General features: G+C 46.2%; 1 protein-coding gene and 1 long non-coding RNA gene across 2 annotated transcripts; one reads left to right on the top strand and one right to left on the bottom strand.

Annotated features, from left to right (window-relative positions):
• The first annotated feature begins 172 nt into the window (after positions 1–172).
• LOC113260616 (uncharacterized) lies at positions 173–14,457 on the top strand. The gene is made up of 4 exons (XR_003318048.3): positions 173–352; positions 709–870; positions 7,612–7,770; positions 10,770–14,457. It is a non-coding gene; the product is annotated as an uncharacterized LOC113260616 (long non-coding RNA).
• On the bottom strand, positions 5,295–12,293 carry CBR3 (carbonyl reductase 3). Its single transcript, XM_057306841.1, has 3 exons — positions 12,005–12,293; positions 10,541–10,648; positions 5,295–5,785 (listed from the first exon to the last, which is right to left on the bottom strand). Exons 1-3 carry the CDS (start codon positions 12,291–12,293, stop codon positions 5,349–5,351), a joined length of 834 nt encoding a protein of 277 aa, XP_057162824.1. The 3' UTR covers positions 5,295–5,348.
• Positions 14,458–23,270: the final 8,813 nt, after the last annotated feature.

Below are 23,270 nucleotides of genomic sequence, written 5' to 3'. Positions count from 1 at the left end.
GGGCGGGGTAGGGGGCGGGCCCTCAGCGCGCGGGGGCGGGACCAAGGGAGAGCCCTCTGCCGCGGCAGAACCAGGAGGCGGGCCTTTGACCCGGGGGGCGGGATCAGAAGGCGGTACCTCGGCGCTCGGGGGGCGGGTCCTGGGCGGTGGGTCCTGGGCGTCGGCTCTGGGGCGTACGGCTCTCATCCCTAGTCCTCCACAGCTTCCGGGCGGTGGGCGTGGCTCTCAGCTGCCGCAACTAACTGCCGCCCTCGCAGCGGGGCTGCTCCGGGGAAGGCCTGCATAGGTGGGAGGGGTGGCTCCGACTTTCACCTGGGGCTCCCCCGACACACCCAAACGGAAGGGGAGAGCGGTCAGTTTATCGCCGTGCTCCAGAAGGGGCTTTGGAGAACGGTGGGGCCCAAGAAAAGTGGGGCCGATGGCATGTGGCTAACCCCATCCTTTCCATTGGGCCCACACCCAAACCCTCGGGGAGGAGGTGAAATGAATCCTTCCATACACGCTGGGGCCACAGGAGGCCCCGGGAACCTGGTTAAGGCGTCCCCAGCCCCAGAGGCCGCACCTTTCTGGCCCTTGGGATCAGAGTTGAGGGAATTAATTCGTGGAATGAGTTTCATTATGTGGGTTCTGGCTCAGAAAGGAGACCTGTCAACTCTAAAGAGCATTAATATTTCCAGAAAAACTCTAACCCCTTCCTGTCATCCTCAGGAGCTTCCGGACCTGGACAGTTCAGACCCACCCAACCTGGCCTGACAGCTGCAGGGCCAGAAGCACCTTGAAGGACTGGAGTCAGGCAGAGTTCACCTGTGCATCCTGATTGCACCAGCTGGGGCTCCCAGCCAACCAAAGCAGCGGCACCTGTTGATTGAGGTAGTAATTTCTGCACAGGCTTTTGACCATTTAACCCTTGACTGTCCCTTAAGGAATTTTCAGATCTAGTCTGGGGCTCCTAAAGGCTAGGCCGCCATGAAAACTCGAGTTAGGAGGTGGGAGTGGAAGGTCCATGAACACTTTGAAATTGTACAAAACATTTTGTGTATATGTTTCTGGAAAGGGGTATATAGTTTGTATCAGATTTCCAAGGGGATCTATCACTGCCCCCAAATCGCCAAGAATATTTTCATAGTTTGGGATGCTGGCCCCCTCCCTGGCCTGCCCAGGCTTCTGATTCCATCTGCATTTGGCATATACCAAGTGCACCAGTAAACCCTCTACTGGTCAGTCTTAGGAGTGGTCTTAAAGTAGAAGCAGAGGAAAGCTAAAGGATGGAAAATTTAGTAGGAAAAAATTAATTGCATGAAACTGATTTCCTGCTGAAGACATGAAAAACTCCACTTTTACAAAAACAGTTGCCAAAGGTGAGGTGGGTTTTTTTGTTTGTTTGTTTGTTTGTTTGTTTTAGGTTCCTCAAATCCTAGCCACACTCCACACTGCATTTAACTAATATTGAAAGAACTGCTTATACTCTCCACTGAAAGGGAGAACCAGTCTATTCATTTCAAAACCACCATGTATAACTTTGTCCTGATACATTAAATAAAATAAAATACATGCCTTGTATTTGTCACCTATCTTTAAAGAACTCCAAGTGTGTGGAAAGTTAATTTAAAAGCATTTTGACAGATTCAAGTATCGTAAACCCTTTAAAAAAAACCCACTATATTAATAATCAGAATTGACAGTAAATGTACAGCATTAAGATTTGAAAGTTTATTCCTACATGAAATGTTTCCATGGGTCAAGTTGTCACACTTAAAAGTCTACTTAGCTGTGTCTAAGGCATATAAATAGAGCCTGTTCCTCAAATAATAATACGCTAATCAGAGCATTTCAGATTTAATTTGAACCAGAACTTTAATCCTTGCCCCTTCTGATAATAAAGAAGGGGTTATAATCAGATGTGACTACATTCTCTGGCTCAGGCTGGCTCACCTCTTAGAGAGATTGGCCAGGTAAACACATTCTGAGTTTCCATATGCAAATCCTGGTGCTCCTCTCACCCTGTCTTTTCTATAAAGTACATTCTCCACCACGCCATCTAGGTAAAGTCTTGGGTAGTTCTGTATTTGATGCTGTGCCCACTTTGTGGCTGACTGGCAGTAACAAGTAAACCTTTGTCAGGATTGTCATTATCACCGTTTCATCTCCACACTACATCAATGTTCAGGATCTCAGTCTGTCTCACTCTTTGCTGAAGTTTAGTAGGTGAGGGAGAAGCCCAAAGGCCAGGCCTAAAGCTGGTACTGTATGTGGGTTTAACACTCATGTGTCAGCCTAGAAAAGTGGATCATGGAGAAGCTGGTTTGGACAGGATCACTGGCTCCATTTGATGTCTCAAAAACACACAGAATGGGATACTCCACTTAAAATATGCCACTTTTAAGCCATATTTTGTTTACCTATTTTGTGGAAAGTTCACACAGGCTAAATGGGGATCTAATAACCATGTGGCTTACAAATGACTTAGATTCGATGTATCATCTCCCCTAATTTTTTTTTTTAAGATTTTATTTATTTATTTGACAGAGATAGAGACAGCCAGCGAGAGAGGGAACACAAGCAGGGGGAGTGGGAGAGGAAGAGCAGGCTCCCAGCAGAGGAGCCTGATGTGGGTCTCGATCCCATAACGCCGGCATCACGCCCTGAGCCGAAGGCAGGCGCTCAACCGCTGTGCCACCCAGGCGCCCCCATCTCCCCTAATTTTTACACCAAGGGAGTTGGCCTGGTCTCTAGACTCGTATTAGTGAAGCTGGGCATGTCAAGCAGTAGGCACCAAGAAAAACCAAGGAACTGCCATTAGACAGTCCTGGATATGGTCCTGGCTCTTGGCTGTGTGATCTTGGACAAGTTAATCAGCTTCTCCAAGGCTTTTTTCCTTATTTGAAAAATGATATTAATACCTATCTCAAATTAATACCTATGGTACAGGATTGCTGTACTGTAAGAAATACATAAAACAACATAGGGAAAATATTAAGCATGACACATGGCTTAATATGCCACGGTTCTCAATTTATGATTTTTTCTTTTTTTTCCTTCTGATTCTAAACCTAATTCTTTTTTCACTGCAGCACACCGTGGAACATTTTCATGCACATGTATTAGATTCCTTTCAGTTGCAAGCAGTAACATAATTCAAACTAGCTTAAGGAATAGGATCATTTCTTTTAAGGATCCAGGGGTATCTTGGAGCATCTCTTTGAATCTGAGATCTCAGGAATAGTCTGAGGCCAGGTAAGGGATGCCACTGTGGGGACGTGGGACAGTCTGTCTGGGGGCCACTCTGTAAGTGTGTCTCTTGAGAATTAGTTGCCTCTTTTTCTGGCTATACTTGGTTCCCTCTGCTCCTTAGACCATGTGGGGCAGGGCCACTCACAGTAATAGCTCTGAGCTTTCCCTGATCCAGTCCAGCTGGTCCTCCTCTTTAGAAGACGGGCCTACAGCTGGAATAGTCAACAGAGGTTAGCAGGGCAAAGTCATGTGGTGGCTGTTGCAGCTGCAAACATGGGAAGAAGCAGTGGGGGGAGGGTGCCGGGCAGGCCATCCCATAAGGGTCCCCTTTGACCTTTCCATAAACATGAGACATGCTGTTCTGATCAGCAGTTTACAATTAAGGGTCTTATAAGCAGGTACACGCTGATCTAAAAATGTCAAGGTGATACTTGGCTAGAGACAAAAAAGGGAGAAGAAAGAAAAGGAACTGGGCTGTTTACTCGTGTATTTCCCGTCTGTGACTCCGTTAGGCAGAACCTGAAGGTGCTCGGTGGTCCTGGTACTACTGCTCATCATTGGCAGGGTTCCAGAGGCTGGCTGCAGAGGGAGACCAGAGTATGAAAGATATTGAGGAAACGTATCGAAAACCATTAAAATGTTTTTAGAGCCAGACAAGAAGTCATTAAAATGTCTTGGGAGCAATGGTCCTAGACAAATCTAAGAGCAAGCTGGATTTAATCAGGCAATATAGAGATGGCTAAGGGAAGTGAGATGCAGTTTGGGTGGGGTTCAGACGTCCCTCCACCCAAAGTGGATGAAGAGGCGAGGTGCGGGTTGTCAGAGCTAAATGACACTTTGCCATGCTGCCATCAGTAAGTTGGAGAGTCCAGAAGCACTATGCATGCTGTGATAGACCAGAAGTAACAGGGTTACCTGCAGAGTCCTGATTCCCCCAAATAAATGAAACCTTGAGAATTTCCATTCTGTACTGCTTTTCAGAAGGAAAATAGCCTTATCCTTTATTTCTGCAATGCTGTCATCAGGTGACCTTTGTGGTCATAATCAAGTGACAACATTGCTGTATCTCATGATGAACAGCCCATCATAAACTTGGTAAATTTGTGGTTTGTCCATTGTGCACCTGTTGTATTTCTGTTGTTTGACTAGCCATTCGTTCTGAGGCCTTGACTCCCTAGCAAACATCCTTTATAAGTGTACTTCTCTTTCGTAAGATTCTTTAGTTTCCAAGTCCTTTTTCTACAGGGTATAACCAGAACCCAGGAGGCCGATTACAAAAGCAATCCCATTTGAAAGCAGTGAATGTGGAGTTGCCTATTGTCAGAGACTTCAGAAGGGGCTCAGGGAGGCATCTGAAGGGTCACCCTGGGCTGTAGCTCAGAGGGGAGCAGGAACAGGTCAGGGAGAAGTATCTGCATGTGTCAGAGCAAAGAGACGGTCTGGACAAAGTTGTCCAAGCAGGCACAATTTGAAAGAAGGAGCAGGGCAACTTTGCAAACCTTCTGGGGACACAGATTGCAAAACCCGAGTGAAAATCCCAGTGTGGAAATCCTACCTCAATGAAAAAAAGGAAATTCTCTGAGTCTTTCAAGCCATACTTGCTAAGAACCAATGAAAATGTGCTCAAATATAATGAAACAGAATGTGATACAAAGTAGGATTGGAGATCTATGGAAACAGGGTAAATCACATCCTTAGAGTTAACCACCTAGAATCAGCAAGGGATGGCTGGAACATGGCTGGAAGCTGCTCAGGAGCCTTGAGAGCTCTTGTCAGACCTGTGGTTCTCAAATTGCCGTCCCAGCACCAGCAGCCCCTGGGAGCTTGTCAGATATGCACATGCTGGGGCCCCAACTCTGGGCAATGTTTTAACATGCCCTCCAGGCGATCCCGATGCCTTCGGACCCTGCAGAACCACTGGACCAGGTTCTTCGCCCTTCCAGGCTGGAGTTTGGGCATAGCAAAATCGCTCAGCCTGATTCTGGAAAGAGACAGTTTCTCCCAGGGAGATTCTAATCAACATTCCCCAAGGACAGAGACAGAAGTGGATTACGACACCAGAATTCATTCATTCACTCCACAAAAGTTTATTAAGCATTAAGCACCAAAGCAGACATTCACCAGTTTTGGACGACTTTGTCGTGGACGAGCTGGCCATGAGGCTCGGTAGCATCTGGGGGCAGCAGGGCCAAGTAGACAGGGGTCTCGGCTCCCTCCTCCACAGTCCTGGGGCCATGAGGCCCCCCCATGTCCGTCTTCACCCACCCTGGGCAGCATGCGTTCAGCAGAATCCTGTCAGCTTTTCTCTTCTCATCCAGACGCTGGGCCAAGATTCTTGATAAGATGGTGACCCCTAGCTTGGACACCCCATAAGCTGAGTTGGGCCAGCCTTCCCTCTCATGCATTTCACTGTTTGTATCCTCCACAAACTTCTTCATGAGGTCCACCAGGTCCTCCTCTGTGAGCGTCTCACATCGGAACTTCTTCTGGAGATCTGCGCTGCAATTTTCAAGAGCTTTTGAACCCTCTAAACTGCTGATATTCACTACCCTGCCTGAAACAGAAGAGTAAAAACATGGAAGCATGTCACAAACCAACAGTGGTTTTATTTTACCCAACATGCAATTGATTCATACCGTAGGTTTAACTGCTGATTAAAAAAAAAAAAAAAGACTCTAGAAGTCAGCAGTGGGTTTTAACATTGTTTTGTGCTCTCTTCCCCCAAAGGGAAGGACACAATCCCATCAGCAACACGGGCTAAAGAGCAGTGGCTGGTTATTCATTAGGTGAGCAGGAGCTTATCTGTAGTGGAATCGCCAGGTGGTTTTATAAAAACACCCCCTACACATACAAACACTCCAGGTGCCTGTGAACTTGCCTCCCCAGAGAAGACAGCCTCCCCCTGAGGATTAAAGCTCTTCCTTGGCTTGCACCATTTCCTAGGGCCGCAGGCAGCCGCTTCTTTATATCCGAGTATCAAAAACCAGGGTCAGGCAAATGCCGTCGTCTATCCTTAATGATGGCTACTTTCACACATGGACTGGGTTGATTCTCCAACCCCATTTTGATTTTCATCCCTTTTTTAGCTAAAAAGTAAATATAATTAATGAGTTAATATTCATATTAACAATAATTCACAGCTACTAAAAAGACCATTATATCTATAAAAAAATGTGTTAAGCCCAAAACTACAAAACAATTTAAGTATTGATGGAAATCCCCAAACCAGTAAACGTGTGAATTTATACAGTTCAACCAACATCAAAACCCAACACATTTAGGGGGTTCTTTTCTTACATATTATCCTGAATCCACTTCCTAAGCATCCAATAGGATAATTGGATTTTTTTTTTTAAGTAGGCATCATGCCTACTTATGCAGCATGGAGCCCAATGAGGGGCTTGAACTCACAACCCTGAGATCAAGACCTGAGCTGAGATCAAGAGTCTGACACTTAACCAACTGAGCCTCCCCAGTGTACCAGGATAACTGGATTTTATTGCATTTTCTGAGTGGCATTCATTCACCATGGAGATGGGGCAGGGTGGGGAGGGTGCTGTACATTCTACTAGCTCTCCTTGTGGGCCAACCCCACACAGAGATGCCCTCACTCTGTCTTGAACACGAGCACCTCACTTACCCCAGGTACTTAGGACTCCTCAGTAATTTTCTCCCTCTCTCATAATACATACTTCTTTCCCAACTGTGAGAAATCTGAAACCTACAGAGAAGTTGTAAGAATAGTTCAATCAACTCCCATATGCCTTTCACCTAAGTTCCTCAATTAACAGTTTGCCACATTTGCTTTCTCTTTCTCTTAATTGCAGACAAATATAAAACTTTGCCCTAAACACTTGAGTATATATACGGTAACAAGGGTATTATTACCTTACATAACCATGAGAGTGATCACACTCAAACCCTTTATCATGGTACAAAACTATTATCTAAAGTACAGTCCATATTCAAAGGACTCCAACTATTTCAATAATCAATAATCTTCCTTTATGGTTTTTCATCCAGGCTCCCATGTGGGATCATGGATTACATCTAGGGATCATATCTCCTTAGTCTATTAAGATTTATTTATTTTTAGAGAAAGGGGGATGGGGGAGGGAGAGAGGGAGAGAGAGAATCCCAAGCAGACTCCACTGAGCAGGGAGACTGACGTGGGGCTCGATCCCACAACCCTGAGATCAGGACCTGAGCCCAAACCAAGAGTCAGACCCGTAACTGACTAAGAGGGGGGCCTCTTTAGTCTATTTTAATCTAGAGTAGTCAACAATGACCTTTTTGAAGACTCTAGGCCATTATTTTGTAGTATTTGTCCCAATTTGGATTAGCATGATTTTTTAAAAAAAGATTTTATTCATTTGTCAGAGAGAGAGAGCACGCACAAGGAGGGGGAGCAGCAGGCAGAGGGAGCAGCAGACTTCCCGCTGAGCAGGGAGCCCGACGTGGACTCGATCCCAGGACCCTGAGATGATGAGCTGAGCTGAAGGCAGACACTTAACTGACTGAGCCACCCGGACACCCCAGGTATGATTTTCTTATAATTAGATTCACTTCAATAGTTTGGCCAGGAATACTACTACTTCCATGTGTTCTTCATTACTTTCTAAACGGCTTTGTTCTTAATCACCTAGCTGCTATGAGGAATTAAATTCGAAAGGGAAAGGAGGAAAAAAAAATGAATTATAGGAGCTACTCTGTGCCTTTAATGGAAATTAAAGGCTTCTAAGAGTAAGAGGTGTCCTCTTTGATCTCAGGGGACACCTTTGGGAGAGGCCAAGGGGTGACCGTCTCAACAGCCAGATGGGTCCAATCAGCCCTGAGAAGGGCTGCACCCACACCACCCACACCCCCCTTTGCTGAGGTCGGGGGAACCACTGGTCTAGAAGGAAAAACCCTACCTCCATTCTTAGAATGAGTGTGCAAGTAGCTCCCTCTAGTGGGCAAATACTTGATTAACCTATTCACTCGAATAAGCAAGAGGGTAACTTTCTTTAAAAAGATAATATAACGCTACATAAATTGCGGCTCTTAAGTCAGTTTATTTTGGGGAGAAATTCCCTACAAATCAAGAGGCAATAATCCTCAGCTTTTTGCCCTCCAGGTAAATGTGAGTTTTACCGAAAAATCACAAATATTCTCAGGGTGTTGTAAACCAGATTGTTTGGGAATTACTGTTAACAAGAGAACTGGTTAAAGCCAGTGAGTCAGTCACCTGCTCTGGGTTGTTGCCTGAGCCCCACCTTCCCCAAAGCCACCTTTTATCTTTCAAAATGGCTTGGTTTACAATCATTTGGCGTTATGATCCTTCCCTTCACTGAACTAATTATCCTGATTTGATTGAGGGGTGAAGTCAGGAAACCTGAATACTGTTTCCAGCTCTATTACTACCTGTGTTCACATCTTTGGGTCTCAGTTTCCTTCTCTGTAAAATGAAGACCTAGGAATATAAGGTTTAATACCTTGCAGCTTTCAAATCCTAGAATTCTAAAACCCACAGAGAGAGGACTTCCGGATACTTGGTAAAAGACAACCCTGCAATGGAATGTTATGCAGCTGTAAAAAATATGAAAGTTTTCTGTCCCGATCTAGAAAGAGTCCCAGATATAGTAAGTGAACAAAGCAAAGTGGCAAACATTATACTTAATGTTCCCTTTGTGTAAACAAGGGAGCAAAAAAAAAAAAAAAATGCATTTAGATTTGCATTAAAAAACTCTATCCTGGGGTCACGCCTGGGTGGCTCAGTCAGTTAAGTGTCTAGCTCTTGATCTCAGCTCAGGTCTTGATCTCAGGATGGTGAGTTCAAACCCCGTGTTGGGCTCCTTGCTGGGCATGGGGCCTACTTAGAACAGAACAAAACAAACCTCCATCCCCTTGGCCCTGGGCACTCGCCAACTCTGTGCACCCAGACCCAAGGCTTTCTTCAGCCAGTACCTGCAACTCTGCCTGTGGGCTTTCTGTGAGCTCATCCCACTAGGAAAGGATAAAGGGAATTGGCTGTAGAGGCTGGGGATAGGAACTGGGCAAGTGGGGGAGGGGGCAGGAGTCCAGGTGCAACTCTCACCATGCATCTTTTTAGATTTTAAGATGTTTGCACTAGAGATCATCTTTATTCAAATGTTAAATTGAGAAAAAGCACATTTTTATTATGCAGTTATTTTAATTAAAAATGCATGCATAACAGGAAAAGGAAAGCAATTCTAGACACTACTTCTAGTTTGACTGGTTGTCTGAGATTTGGAAGCTTTTTCATGTATTATTTGTTTCAGACGTACAGGTCTGTGATTCATCAGCCTTATATAATACCCAGTGCTCATTACAACACATACCCTCCCCAATGTCCATTACCCAGTTACCCCATCCCTCTACCCCCCTCCCCTCCAGCAACACTCAGTTTGTTTCCTATGATTAAGAATCTCTTATGGTTTGTCTCTCTGGTTTCGTCTTGTTTCATTTTTTCCTCTCTTCCCCTATGATCCTCTGCCTTGTTTCTTAAATTTCACATATCAGTGAGATCATATGATAATTGTCTGAGAAAAGTACATTTCTAATAAGAACCACAGAGTTCTTCTTCTGAAGAATCACAGTTGCCTTTCTGGGGGACGAGGGTCCTCAGGGAAGGGAGCCTTCTCTGCCCCCGCCCCCCAGCACAGTTGTATGATTCTTCATCAATGACAGTCTTCTCCACAAGGCTCAGTGCTCCATGGTCAGGATTGTCCCTGTCCACGGTGCTTACTACTGTGTCCCCAGCACCCTGGGTTACGGTAGGCCCTCCAGTGTTTGTGGGAAAAGTAATAAATTAATAAAAGTGATTTATTGAATACTTGGGAGTGTGGGTGAGATACTCCCTAATAAAGAAAAATTTCTTTGGGAAGTTCTGCATCAGCTTGACTAAGTGAAGAAGGGAACACAGGAACACAGGGAAGGTCATAAACATGCTAAACAGAGCCTTCCCTTAGGCCCGCAACTGAGCTGGCTGTGGCCCACCACCATGGGGAGCTGAGAAGGACCCACTGAGATTGCTCAGAGGCAAGAGGCCTCTGGAAGGACTTGTAACACCTTATCATTCTAGGATTGAGTTCGTGACGTGGCACCGAAGAGCACTGCCATGCACCATCCATGTATCTTTTAAAGCTAAAATGCGCAGGTGAGGAGCCAGCTCTTACTAGAGAATAGTGCAGTTTTCTGTGCCCCTGCCCCCTGGAGAAATGGTATCTCTAGGTCACTCCTGAGGGACAGCCCCACGGCCCACTTCTTGCTGAGGGATGCAGCCCGACAAGCCACACGCTGGACTTACCGTGAGGTTTTATTATCGGCAGTAACTCGATGCAGACATTCCTTGTTGCAAAAAAGTTTGTCTTCAGTGTTACCTCAGCTTGAACGTCAAAGGGCGTTGGATCATCAGCTTCCAAAAAGAGAAAGAAACAAAGTCACGCATTTCCCCCTGAAATGTATATGACAGAGCGCATCTTACCTCTAATTAAAGGAAAAAGAATCTAACTTTAAAACGATTTTTAAACCCTTAGGTCGGTGGTTCTCCAAACTTCAAGCACGTCTGAATCACCTGCAGGGCCTGTTAAAACACAGCGTTCGGGGTTCCACCCCCCCGAGTTTGGGACGGAGAAGAGCGGGGGTGGAGCTCCAGAATTTGCATTTCTAACGCGTTCCCAGGTGACGCTGCAGCACTGGTCTGGCCACACTTTGGGCATTCGCGGCTCTCACGGCAGCTGCTCAATCTGGAAGGGGTATGGGACGCACCTGGGGATTCTGCTAAAAAGGACAGTGTGATTCAGCAGGTGTGGCCTGCGGCCTTAGGTCCCCCGCCCACACTGCTGAGGGGGCGGGGGCTTCCAGCCGACTTGTGTTCAGGAAGCGGAGTACCTAGCCCTCAATCCCTCAACCAGCCGCAGACGACTGCTCCTGCAAGTGCCGGCCGCTTCCCGCAAGCCCGCAGGCTCAGTTGGAGGTGCGGATGCGCAGCGACCGTGAGGGGGTCAAGGCCGGGGCGGGAATCCATCAAGGCCTCACACCATTTTTTACTCTCTTCTGCCTCCTGGGTTTCTCTTCCCACTAGGCTGGTAAATGAGGGGGGCCTGATTATTCCTTCTACCCCTAGCTCAAGGCAGCTCAATTCACTTTCTCAGTAGAGCAACAGAGAAAGTCATCTCCCTGACTTTCTCCCCCCCCCCAAAGATGCTACTTAAAATCACACTGAAAATGTATGTTTGATGACAAACACAAATTCCCGGGGGGAGGGAACAAGGCTCGCTTCCTTTCTGCCTGAACCTATCAAAGCTCTCCATTAAACAAAATCTCAAGTCCACTAATGTGCAAAATGCGCGCTGATCGTGTCTCGGAGATTCATTTCCTGTCCCGAGCAGATGCCTCCGGGCATCTATGAAAGCACCCTTTCAAGGAAAGCGAAAGCCCAAAGTGAGCTCCGAGACCCTTCGCGAAGAAAATGTTTTTTGCATTAGACAGAAGGTTGATGAGCTTAGCAGGGCGTAGCCCCCCTCCCAGGAGGCCGGTTTTCTGGCAAACCGCAGCAGCTGACGGCTCCGGGAGGGCCCTGGGCTCGGTTCCGCCCGCCTTGCTCTGGCGACTCCGTGGAAAGCGAGATTCCACCGCGCGAGGCCAGTGCTGAGCGCGTCCCGAGAAGCCGGCTCTGCGCTCCGCGATCACTCGAGCGGACGAGTGGGGGGATGCCTGCGGCTCTCTGCCCCGAAACCTTGGCGCGCCCAGGGACCGACCCCCGACCTACGCTTGAATGCGATGCCCGCGTTGTTGACCAACACGTTCAGGCCCCCATACTCCTTGCGCAGGAAGTCCCGCAGGGCGCGGATGCTCTGCAGGTCGTCGATGTCCAGCAGGTGGAAGCGGGGACTCAGGCCCTCGGCCTGGAGCTGCTGCACGGCCGCCCGGCCCCGCGCTTCGTCCCGCGCCGTGAGCACCACGTCCCCCGAGAACTGTCGGCACAGGTCGCGCGCGATGGCGAAGCCGATGCCCTTGTTGGCCCCGGTCACCAGGGCCACGCGGCTGCAGGACGACATGGCCGGGGGAGGCACTTGGCGCGTGGAGAGCGGACCGGACTGTGGGCCACCGGGGAGCGCGCCGCAGAGGCGTGGACACGGTCAGAGAAAGCACAGAGAACTAAGTTCTGTGATCCAGTGCTGCGACTTCTAGAGAACGAGGCCCCAGCCTTCAGTCCCTCCCCTGCGAGGAGTGGCCGTCTGTTCCCGAAGGTTTCGTAACGGCCCACTCCCGGGCCCGCCCCTTCCCCCGCGCTGCGCCCTCTGGATCCCTCTCCTGAGTCAAGCGGTGGTCTGCCGGGTGGAGCGGTTGTAGTTTTCCCAAAGCCACAGCGGATGGTGATGGGTCGATGGGGTCAAGGGATGCATTGCAGTTGGATTGAAGAAACTATTTTAGGAAAACTCCTAAAGGAGAAAAACAAGGGCTGAGTAATTTTCTTGGGCGTGCGCGCACCGTCCACTGCACACTGAAAATGTTTCCCTTCTCCTCAAATGCGATGAAATTATTTAGACACGGTAACTGCTTCTCAGGATATAGATCCCCTTTTTGCTTAAACTCAAGAAAGACAATGAAAGAAGAAAGGTCCTAGGAGTAGATTCACAGGTCTGGGCAGGGTTCATCTCTGTGTGTGTGTTTCCCAGCGCGCCCCCAAGTGGGAGGGAGTGTTAATGAAGCTCTTGTTGGGTGTCCAGCCTCTTACTGGAATGTTTTAATTTAATCCTTACCTAACTCCTGTAGGTGCTAAGTGTCTGCATTTTAGGTTTGTTCAAGGAGGATGGATATCGATATTTTTCCCCCTCCCAGTGAAGCCTGTGCACCCACAAAGTTCAAATGAAAATGAATCCCCAGTTATCTCGAGGTCTGCGCAGGCAATTAGAACTCCCCCACCCACCTCCTTAGTGTAATATGAAGGTGTTTGATTAGTGACACTAAGATGTATGGAGAGCTGCGACCTCATCATGACTCAGCTTTTCCCAAGCAGAGCTGGCTAAGCCGCTTGTTGTCTGGTCTTTCACCTTGACTCCATCCTTCTCCATGGAATCAACAAGGGAGGTCAAGAAGGTGGACTCTTGGCGTGTGGTCCCCTACTGTGGTTCAACCTGTAGTTTTTTCCCTCTAAAAATTATTTGGAACTTTATTTCAAAGATGTAGGGCTATTCAGGTGTTCTGTTTCTTTTTGAGTGAGCTTAATTTTTGTTTCTCAAAAAATTTATTTCATCTAATTTTTTTCTTTTGACATGAAATTGTTCATAATATGCTCTAATTAGTCCTTTTAATATTGGTAGTGATGCCACCTCCCTTATTCCTGATACTAGTCGTTTGTGTCTTCCATATTTGTTCTCCTGCTCTGCCTGGTGAAAGGTTTATCAATTTTGTGGATTTTTTCCCCTCAAGCATCTGTTGGTTTTACTGATAATTTTCTCTATTTTTTCCCTGATTATATATTTTTCCTAATCTTTATTTCCTTTCTTTTGCTCACTTTGGGTTTTATTTACTTTTTCTAGTTTCTCACCATGGACACTGAAGTCATTAATTTGAGATCTTTCTTCTTTTCTATGTAGGTGTTAAGGGCTGTTAATTTCCCTTTTTTTTTTATTTATCTTTTTTTGAAAGGGGGAGGGAGGGAGAGAATCTCAAGCAGACTTCATGTTGAGTGAGGAGCCCTGTGTGGGGCTTGATCTCATGATCCTAAGATCATGACCTGAGCCGAAGTAAAAAATCAGTTGCTTAATCAATTGAACCACCCAGGGCCCCTATTAATTTCCCTTTAAGTACTGCTGTTGGTGACATCATATAAACATTCATGTTGGCTTTTCAATTTTAATCAGTTTAAAATATTTTCTAATTTGCTTATTGATATCTTCTTTGACTAAGTGTATTTAGAAGTATTTTTTAAAACATTTAAAAAATATTTTATTTTTAGGTAATCTGCACACTCAACGTGGGGCTCAAACTCACAATCCCCAAGATCAAAAGTTGAATGATTGGGGCACATGGGTGGCTCAGTGGGTTAAGTGCCTGCCTTCAGCTCAGGTCATGATCTCAGGGTCCTGGGATTGAACCCCACATCAGGCTCCCTGCTCAGCAGGGAGTCTGCTTCTTTCTCTGCCCCTCAGCCCCTTTCCTGCTCATGTTCTCTCTCTCTCCCCCAAATAAATAAATAAATCTTAAAAAAAAAAAAAAAAAGCATGCTCTATTGGCTGAGCCAGCCAGGTGCCCAGGAGTGTGTTTTGTTTTGTTTTGTTTTGTTTTTTAATTTCCAACTATTTGGAGATTTTCCAGATATCTTGCTGTTACTGATATCTAACTTAATTCCATTGTAATCAGAAAGCATACTGTGTAAGACCTGAATTCTTAAAGAGTTTTAAAAGCTGGGAGAGAGATATTAAAGCATGTTTTTGTGCAGTGGTAATAATCTCAAAGGGAGGTAAAAGTTGGTGATGGAGAGGCAGGGAGTAATTCAAGAACACAGTGTGTGGGAGGCAGATGCTGTTGGGATCTAGGGCTCAGATGGGGGCTTGTCACTGGAAGCAGGCATTTCTTGTAACAGGAGGAAAGCAGAGTGTGTGAGTCTAGCTAGGTCATTCTTCTGGAAGGCATTATTTTCTCTTTGAAGAATGAGCCATTTGAAGTCGTTAGCAAGAGGTTTCAGTCTGGGAGATTTGAGGAAATAATAGCCATCTTGTGGAGTGTGAAGGTGAGTGTACTGGGGAACTGGGCAGCATTAACCAGTGGAGCTGGGGCCCCACTTGTGATCTGTGGTCATAAACGTCAAGACACCATGATCAGCTTCCTGTAATTCCCCACCCCCACCCCCAGCGTGGCTAGCTGCTAGTGTAGGCTGGGAATGGTGGTGAAGTTGAGGGTTGATGTTTTTCCAGGCTCACACAACAGTGTGAAGAGTGTTTGCAAGGAAAAGATTATAGTGTAGGGCTATGGCCTCAAAGGATGGAGGAAAGGACATGAGGAAGTTGGAGATTTATAATGAGGGGATAAATAGTAGGGTCAATGAAAGGGGAGGTCTCTGAAGGCAGGACACCTCTGGAGGAAGCCAGGTCCCGGGGCATCAGTGTGGGATGCTTTGAGATGGAGGTCTCAGAGACTGTGTGGATGAACCACATGAAGGGGGCAGGGAAATCTTGTTGGTGTGTTGGAGGTCAAGAGACTGGGAAGCCAAGATCCGGGATGGCTTCTGACCTCATCAGAGTTGAGGACAGGCATGGAGAGGAAGAAGATACTGAGCCATGTGCTGGCCTCAAGGCATGTGCCCTTCTGCTGTTGCTGTCCTGAAATTCTTGATTTTTAGGCAAGGGTCCCCCATCTTCGTTTTGCACTTGGCCCTGCAAAGTACGTAGCAGGTCCTTGTCACCCCCATGAATGAAGGGGTGTGGCAAGATTGGCTTGCAGGGAGTGTGTCACTCATAGCAATGGAGCCCAAGTTTTTCATGTTAGAATCTCCTGGGGATCTTTAAAACAACAACAACAACAACAACAACAAAACCACCCAATAAACAAATACAGACGCCTGGCTCCATCCCCAGACGTTGTGATTTAATTGGTCTGGGGTGTGATCTAAGCCCTGGGACTCCTAAAAGCTCTCCTGGTGATTCCAGCGTGTAGCCCAGGTTGGCAGCCATTGAGCTAGAGGAGCAAGGTGGGTTGATTGGTTAAAAGTGACATGATCTTCGGAAGAGTTGGTGTTTTCAGAAGAGAAAAGCTGAGAAAAGGTTTGGCACCTGTTATTGTGGTAGACAGAGTAAGCAATGCTCCCAGAGGTTCATGTCCTAATCCCCAGAACCTTGGATGTTACTTTACATGGCAAAGGGGACTTTGCAGATGTAATCGAGTTGAGGATCTTGTGATGGGGTGATTACCTTGGATTATCTTCATGGGCCCAGTGCAATCCCAGGGGTCCTTGATTACATTGTATTTTATTATTATGATTTAGTAATCTCTACGCCTAGTGTGGGCTTGAACTCCCGACCCTGAGCTCAAGAGTCACACGCTCCACCGATGGAGCCAGGCAGGCGCCCCCGGCCCTCCCACCCAGGGTCCTTATTAAAGGGAAGCAGGAAACTCAGAGGTGGAGAAGGAGATGAAAGACAAAACAGAGGGGCAGAGGGGAGGGAAATTGGAAGAGGCTGAACTGCTGGCTCTGAAGACCAAGAAAGGGGCCAGGAGCCCAGGCAGCCTCCAGAAGCTGGAACAACCTGGAAAACTCCCACTCACCCCCCCAGCCTCCAGAAAGAATGCAGCTCTGTTGACATCTTGACTTTAGGACTTAGGACCTCTGCAACTGTGAGATGATAAACTTGTGATGTTGTAAGCCACTGACCTTGTGCTAATTTGCTACGGCAGCCATTGGAAGTGGATAACACCCCTCACTTGTACCCAGCACAGCATCACACAAAGGGTTGGCATCATGAACACATTTTTTAAGAAAAGGGCTGGTTTGGGGGAAAAAAAACTTTGATACATTTTCTGAGGATTGAGGGAGAATGAATGAAAGGGAGCAAGATGCTTGACATCGTCTGTCTCACGGAAAACTTGACTTGGTTGGTGGGTCTATGTCAACTAGAAGCAGAAGTGCAGGGCAAACTCTTGGGCCTGGTCCAAGTCGCCACCATTCGAGTAGCTGTGGGTGCCTGTTCCAAAGAGTTATAGGTTCTGGTGGTTTTCTTTTTTATAGCTGTGATTCTTCTTAGAGTGCCTTTGCACTCCCTCCGTGAGGCTGCTATCCCTTCGTGTTTCCTAAATCATTAGGGTAAGAACCAAAGTATTCACCAGCAACATGGTGTGTCCATGGTTCTTCTCCAAACGGCCCATTTTCACCTTGGGTACCGGGTGTCCCTGGCATTCATTCATCTGCATCTCTCTGGTGAATATTTGAGCATTAGTTAGGTTCCAAGTGCATTTAGGAATGAACAGACGGGGAGAAGCTCCCTGCCCCTGTGGAGCAGCTCTTAGCTTTGCTGCTTACGGGCTGTGTGGTCTTGGGCAAGCCTCAGTTTGGCCATTTGTAAAATGGAAACAATTACACTGCTTCATTCTTAGGACTGGTATATGAGCCAAATGAGTTAATATTATAAAGGTGTTTTGAGTAGTACTTACAAATGGGAACCCTTTAGACATGTTTGCTGTTATATTCTCCAGCAAGGGGAGGCAGAAAGTCCTTTAAAGCTGACTCCTCCATGCTTACAGCCCCGTGTTGAGGTCCTCCTGGAAACAAGAGCAGCACTAGGCATTGTCACAACTGCTGACACTGCTTCGCTGGAGGCAGATCATAACATAGGCAGAGGTAGGAGGCGAAGAGAACTTGCCTCCAGCCTCACCTTCAAGGAAGTACTATTGACCCGCTTAGCTTTTCAGAACTCTTGGGATGCTCAAGGCAGGTCCGGGCAGGAATGGGGCCGCCCCATTGTCTTTCTGGAAGCAAGATTAAGGTCAGATTCCTGAGTCAAATGAAGAAGTCAACACAGTTTGGTAACTGCTCTCTTCCTCTTCTCCATCCCCAGTTCTTTAGCCCCTGCCCTTCCCATGAGCGGACGTCGAAGTGGTTCAGAGGCAGAACCATGGTGCTGTTCAGTGCCAGGAAGGTGGTGGGGGTGGGGAGGCAAATCCTGGCAGCACTGCCTGCCTTCAGTGCCCCCCACCTTCCTGTCCTCTGTGCTGTGCACCTGCCTGTGGACCATGGGGTCATCCCAGGCAGGCAGGAGGCAGGACAAGCAGGTGTGGGATGGCTCTTCTTCTTCTTTTTTAAAAATTATATATATATATATTTTTTACTGTTAAATGGAGCACATAACATAAAATATCGCCCCATAACCATTTGTAAGGGTCCAGTATAGCAGCGTTAGCCACATACATATGGTGGAACGGGCCTCTAGAACTTTTTCATAACTGAAGCTCTGTACCCTTAAACAACAACTCATCTTCCCTCCTGTCCCCCAGGCCTTGTAACCACATTCTACTTTCTGTTTCTATGCATTCAGGTCTTATTTCTATTAAACCACCCAAGAGTCAAAGTAGCCTGTCTTTTTTCCAGCTTTACTGAGCTATAACTGACATAGAATATTATTTTATGATAAAAATAGTTTTTGTTTTATTTATTTTTCTTTACAGAAAACAGCGTGTTTTGTTTCTTTCCCCCCACCTTTGTTGAGGTATGATGGACAGGCAAAAATTGTACATATTTAGGTGGTACAGTGAGATTTTTTTAAAGGTATACAATGTGGTAATTTAATATGCATACACATTGTGAAATGATCACCACAATCAAGTTAATTAACGTATCCGTCACCTCACATGTAGCCCTTTGTTTTATTTTTTATTTTATCTATTTTCTTTTTTTTCAGTATTTTTAAATTTAAATTCAATCAATCAATCAATTAATTAATTAACATACTGTGTATTATTAGTTTGAGGTAGAGGTCAGTGGTTCATCAGTCTTGTGTAACACCCAGTGCTCATTATATCATGTGCCCTCCTTAATGTCCATCACCCAGTTACCCCATGTTTATTTATTTTTGAAGATTTTATTTATTTATTTATTTTAGAGAAAGAGAATGAGAGGGAGGGATTGAGCGAACCGGGAGAAGGGCAGAGCAGGAGAGAGAATCTCAAGCAGGTTCAGTGCTGAGCACAGAGCCTGATGTGGGGCTCAATCTCACGACCCTGAGATCATGACCTGCGCCAAAACCAAGAGTTGGATGCTTAACTGACTGAGCCACCCAAGCTCCCCAATAGCCTTTGGTTTTAAAAGCTCTAGCATGTTCAAGGTATTCTGCTAAGACCTGTACGTTGTGTTATCTTATTTACCCCTTTGTATATATTACCCATTTACGTACTTTATCTTGTTTCGTTTACTCCCCACACCGATCTGTGAATTAGGCACCACTCTTATGCCTATTTTACAGGTATGGGGCTATTCAAAGTGCCAGTCTGTGGCTCTGTGCCAGCCAATGACATGGTAAGGAGCTTATACCAGAGTACACAGAATGGAGTTCTTGATTCCCTGAGAAAGTCTTGGTGTGAATAAAATGTCAGTAGAATGTAGTAGTATGTTTTAATGATGTGGCTGATGAACATTCTGGCCCAAGCTCCTCATCTCATCACAGACTGGTTACATTTTGTGGAAGGGAGCCAGTCTGAGGACCATGCACTGAATAGTCCCGAAGGAGCCAATGGTGTTCCAACTAGATCCCCTCAGTCCATCCAGATGGTCATGGCTTCCTGTGTCTTCTGAAGAGTGTTCTCCAGCCCTGGATGGGCACCCGATGTAGCACTGGGCAGTTACGTCCCCAGAATGATGCTCAACAGCGAGGGGTGGGACATGGATAAACTCCCCACCTTCCTCACTCTGAGCTGGGATGACTCAGAGGCATGTCCACACAGAGGGTCCCCAGCAGAGCTGTGCTGCAGTTGTTCACAGAGGTAATGCACTCATTAATATGCCCTATTACACTTTCCCACTCGTTCACCATGCTGCCTGGGATCTTCTCTCAAATGATCTACTTGAACCAAAATCCTTGTCTCAAAGACTGCTTCTGGGAAAACCGTAGTAGGGAGCGTGGCTGAGCTATGATGCGCAAAGGGCAAACGATGGCAATGGAGGTCAGATAGCCGTTCGGGACAGATCATGCAAGGCTTTGTTGACTGTGGTAAGACACTTGGACGCCCCTCTAAGCATGTGGGGTGCTACTGAAGAGCTTACGCAGGGGAGAGATACTACTTCGATCTGTTTGTAATTCGAAAAGCTCCTTGGGTTGCAATTTGTGTGATGGATTGGATCAAGCAGGAGCAGAAGCAGGGGACCAGTGAGGCAACTGTTTGCCACAGTCCAGGGAGGAGCTGGTGGTAGTGAAGGGGTGGTGGTCCAGATCTAGGCACATTCATAGGTCTGAGATCTATTTTGGGGATAAACCAATAGGACTCAATGGTGGATGGACTATGGGGGCGAAGAAAAGTCAAGGATGACACCTTGATCACTTGATTCCCAGTGTGGACTGAGAGAGCTGGGGGGTGGATTTTGCCACAAAAGGCACTTGGGAAGGCTGACATGTAATACTGTGTACGTTTAAGGTGTGAGGCATAATGACTTGATGCACGTGTGTACTGTGGAATGATCACCAGACTGAGTTTAATGAACGTCCATCACCTAGTTACACATAGTTTTTCTAGTGATGAATATGTTTACTATCTACTTTCCTAGCAACTTCAAATACACAATACAGCGTTGTTGACTGCAGTCAGCCTGCTGTGCATCGCCTCTCCAAAACTCGTTTATCTTATAACTCACTGGAAGTTATGGGGTGGTCTCTCACGGTTTTGATTTGCATTTCCCCGATGATGAGTGATGTTGAGCACCTTTTTACATACCTGTTGGTCATTTGTGTATCTTCTTTGGAAAGATGTCTATTCAGATCCTTTGCCCATTTTTTAAAAATGGATTATTTGGTTTTTTGTGGGTTTTTTTTTTTTGCTATCAAGTTGTATGACTTTTTAATATATTTTTGATATTAATCTCTAACCAGGTATATGGTTTGCAAATATTTCTCCCATTCTGTAGGTTGTCTTTTCATCTTGTTGATGGTTTCCTTTGCTCTACAGAAGATTTTTAATTTGATGTAGTTGCACTCATTTGTTTTTTATTTTGTTGTTTGTGCTTTAGATATTGTAGCAAAAAAATCATTGCCAAGACCCATGCCAAGGAGCTTTCTTCCTACTTTTCTTCTTATGGTTTCTAGTCTTACATGTCTCTAATCCTTTCCAAGTTAATTTTTGTGAGTGGTGTAAGATGGGAGTCTAGTTTCATTTTTTTTTTCATGTGACCATCCAATTTTCCCAGCATCGTTTTTTGAAGTGAAAATGTCTTTTCTCCATTGGGTATTCTTGGCTCCCTTGTCAAATATTAGTATATGCTTGGGCGTGAGGGCTGTTAAGGACACAGTGGTGGCTATCCCTGTGGCACCCTGGAATTGGTTTCAGGCTTCTATACTCAGAGGGACTCAGGAAAAAGGAAGCTGCTTATGAGAAATATCTCAGTCTTGGAGCAAGACCACCTCCTTGCAGTGTGGTGTCTGAAAAGGCTGGGCTTCATGCCTGAAAAGGGAATCAATTGTACTCATGCTCGGCTGGAGAAGTTTCAGAAGACTGGGCACCTGAACTGGGAGATATGGGTCTACTGCCCCTCAGCCCTGTCCTTGGGACCCCCCTCCCTGCTTGTTCTAGAGCGGTATTGCCGAGGTTGGGAAAAACCGCCATTCCTGTACATTTCTGCTGTGTATGTAACATAGTATTACCTCCTTGCAGAGGAATTAGGGCCTGTCTTTTGAAATTAAGAATATGCACCTGTTCTGGGAAGGGAAATTGTTGGGGGGATTTATCCTACAGATGCCCTCCCATGGGAACAAAATGACAGCAGGGCAAGGATATTCTTTAAAAAGCTCCCAGCCAAGTTGTTGGAAAGGTCACAGATTATCCAGCAAGATTATAATGGTTGTAATTTTTGTAAGTGATTAATTATAACTTGTTTACCATCGTTAAAAAGGTTTAAGTGTTTACATTGTCTAAACACTGCATGGCGTTTGGTAAACTTCGGGGATTATCTTGGGCCCTGGTGTATGCGAATGCAGGACTTGCTGGTAGACAGTGTCCTCTGGTGGTCAAGTGGCCAAACTGCATGGCATCTGATCCATCTCCGGTGGCTGTCGTACCAAGTACCGCAAACTGGGGGCTTAAAACCACACAACCGTATTCTCTTCCCAGCTCTAGAGGCCAGAAGTACAATATCAAGGTGTTGACAGGACCATGTTCCCTCTCAGGGCTCCAGCAAAGAATCCTTCCTTGTCTCCTCCTGCCGACAATCCTTGGGGTTCTGTGGTTTGTGGCTACAGCATTCCAATCCCTGCCTCTTTTCCCGTGTGCCTGCCTTTGTCTTCTTCCCTTCTTATCAAGATACCAGTCGTTGGATTTAGGGCCCTCCCTGATCTAGCGTGACCTCATCTTTACTAATGACATCTGCAAAGACCCTCTTTCCAAAATAAGGTCATGTTCTGTGGCTGCAGGTGGACATGAATTTTGGGGGGATGCTATTCAACCTCCTACAGAATCTTTCCTTAACCGTTCTATTGATTCATTTCAATTACTCTAATAAATGACCTAGTCCCGAGCTGTTTCTTATGAAGGATTCTTGCCTGCATACATAACACTAGTTTTCTTTTGCTATAATTTGTTCTGATATGCACACTTTTTTCTATTACTGTGGAAGTTATATCTGCTATCTTTACTGTTGTTTTTGTTATGGGGTATTAGGTATCTCTAAGGAGCTTAACTGGACTGTTAACTTTCTCTTCTCTGCCTTCCTCCCTGGCTTCTGTAATGAATGACTGCTCATCTGCTGAGTTCTTGCCCAGAGCCGGTTGCTGCTTTCAGTGCTTCACTCTGCAACCCATCCCATTATCACACAAGGCTTGTTGCATTGTAGCGTCAAGCTTGGGGGAACCCTTTCAAAAATAGACTTTATGGGGTGCCTGGGTGGCTCAGTTGGTTGGGCGTCCTATTCTTGATTTTGGCTCCGGTCATGATCTCAGGGTCCTGAGATCGGTTCTGCTCCAGCTCCGTGCTCAGCAGTGAGTCTGTCCCTCTCTCTCCCCCTCTGCCCCTACTCCTGCCCCCCCGCCCCGGCACTGCCTTGCGCGGGCTCTCTCTTGCAAATAAATAAATACAACTTTAAAAAAAAAGACTTTAAATCATCTAGATAGTCACGCTGATTTTCTTTCATAGCTGTCTCTGTGCTTTCTGCTCCTCTTGTTTCAACTGGTGATGGCTATGCTCAATTATCAGTGGTCTACGGAAGAAAAGACTCTCTAGCAATCATTTTCCAGACCTCACATTCCTTGGAAAAGAATCTTTGTGCTGCTGTCAAAAGATGTATTTATCTTCTGCTATTTGGCAACTCTTGTTCTTTGAACCTTCCCTTTTTAAGAAAACAGGTT

This window comes from Ursus arctos, unplaced genomic scaffold, assembly GCF_023065955.2.
Source record: "Ursus arctos isolate Adak ecotype North America unplaced genomic scaffold, UrsArc2.0 scaffold_4, whole genome shotgun sequence".
Taxonomy (NCBI): Eukaryota; Metazoa; Chordata; class Mammalia; order Carnivora; family Ursidae; genus Ursus; species Ursus arctos.
Note: the sequence above shows the minus strand (reverse complement) of the source record. Positions and strands in the feature narration are given on the sequence as shown.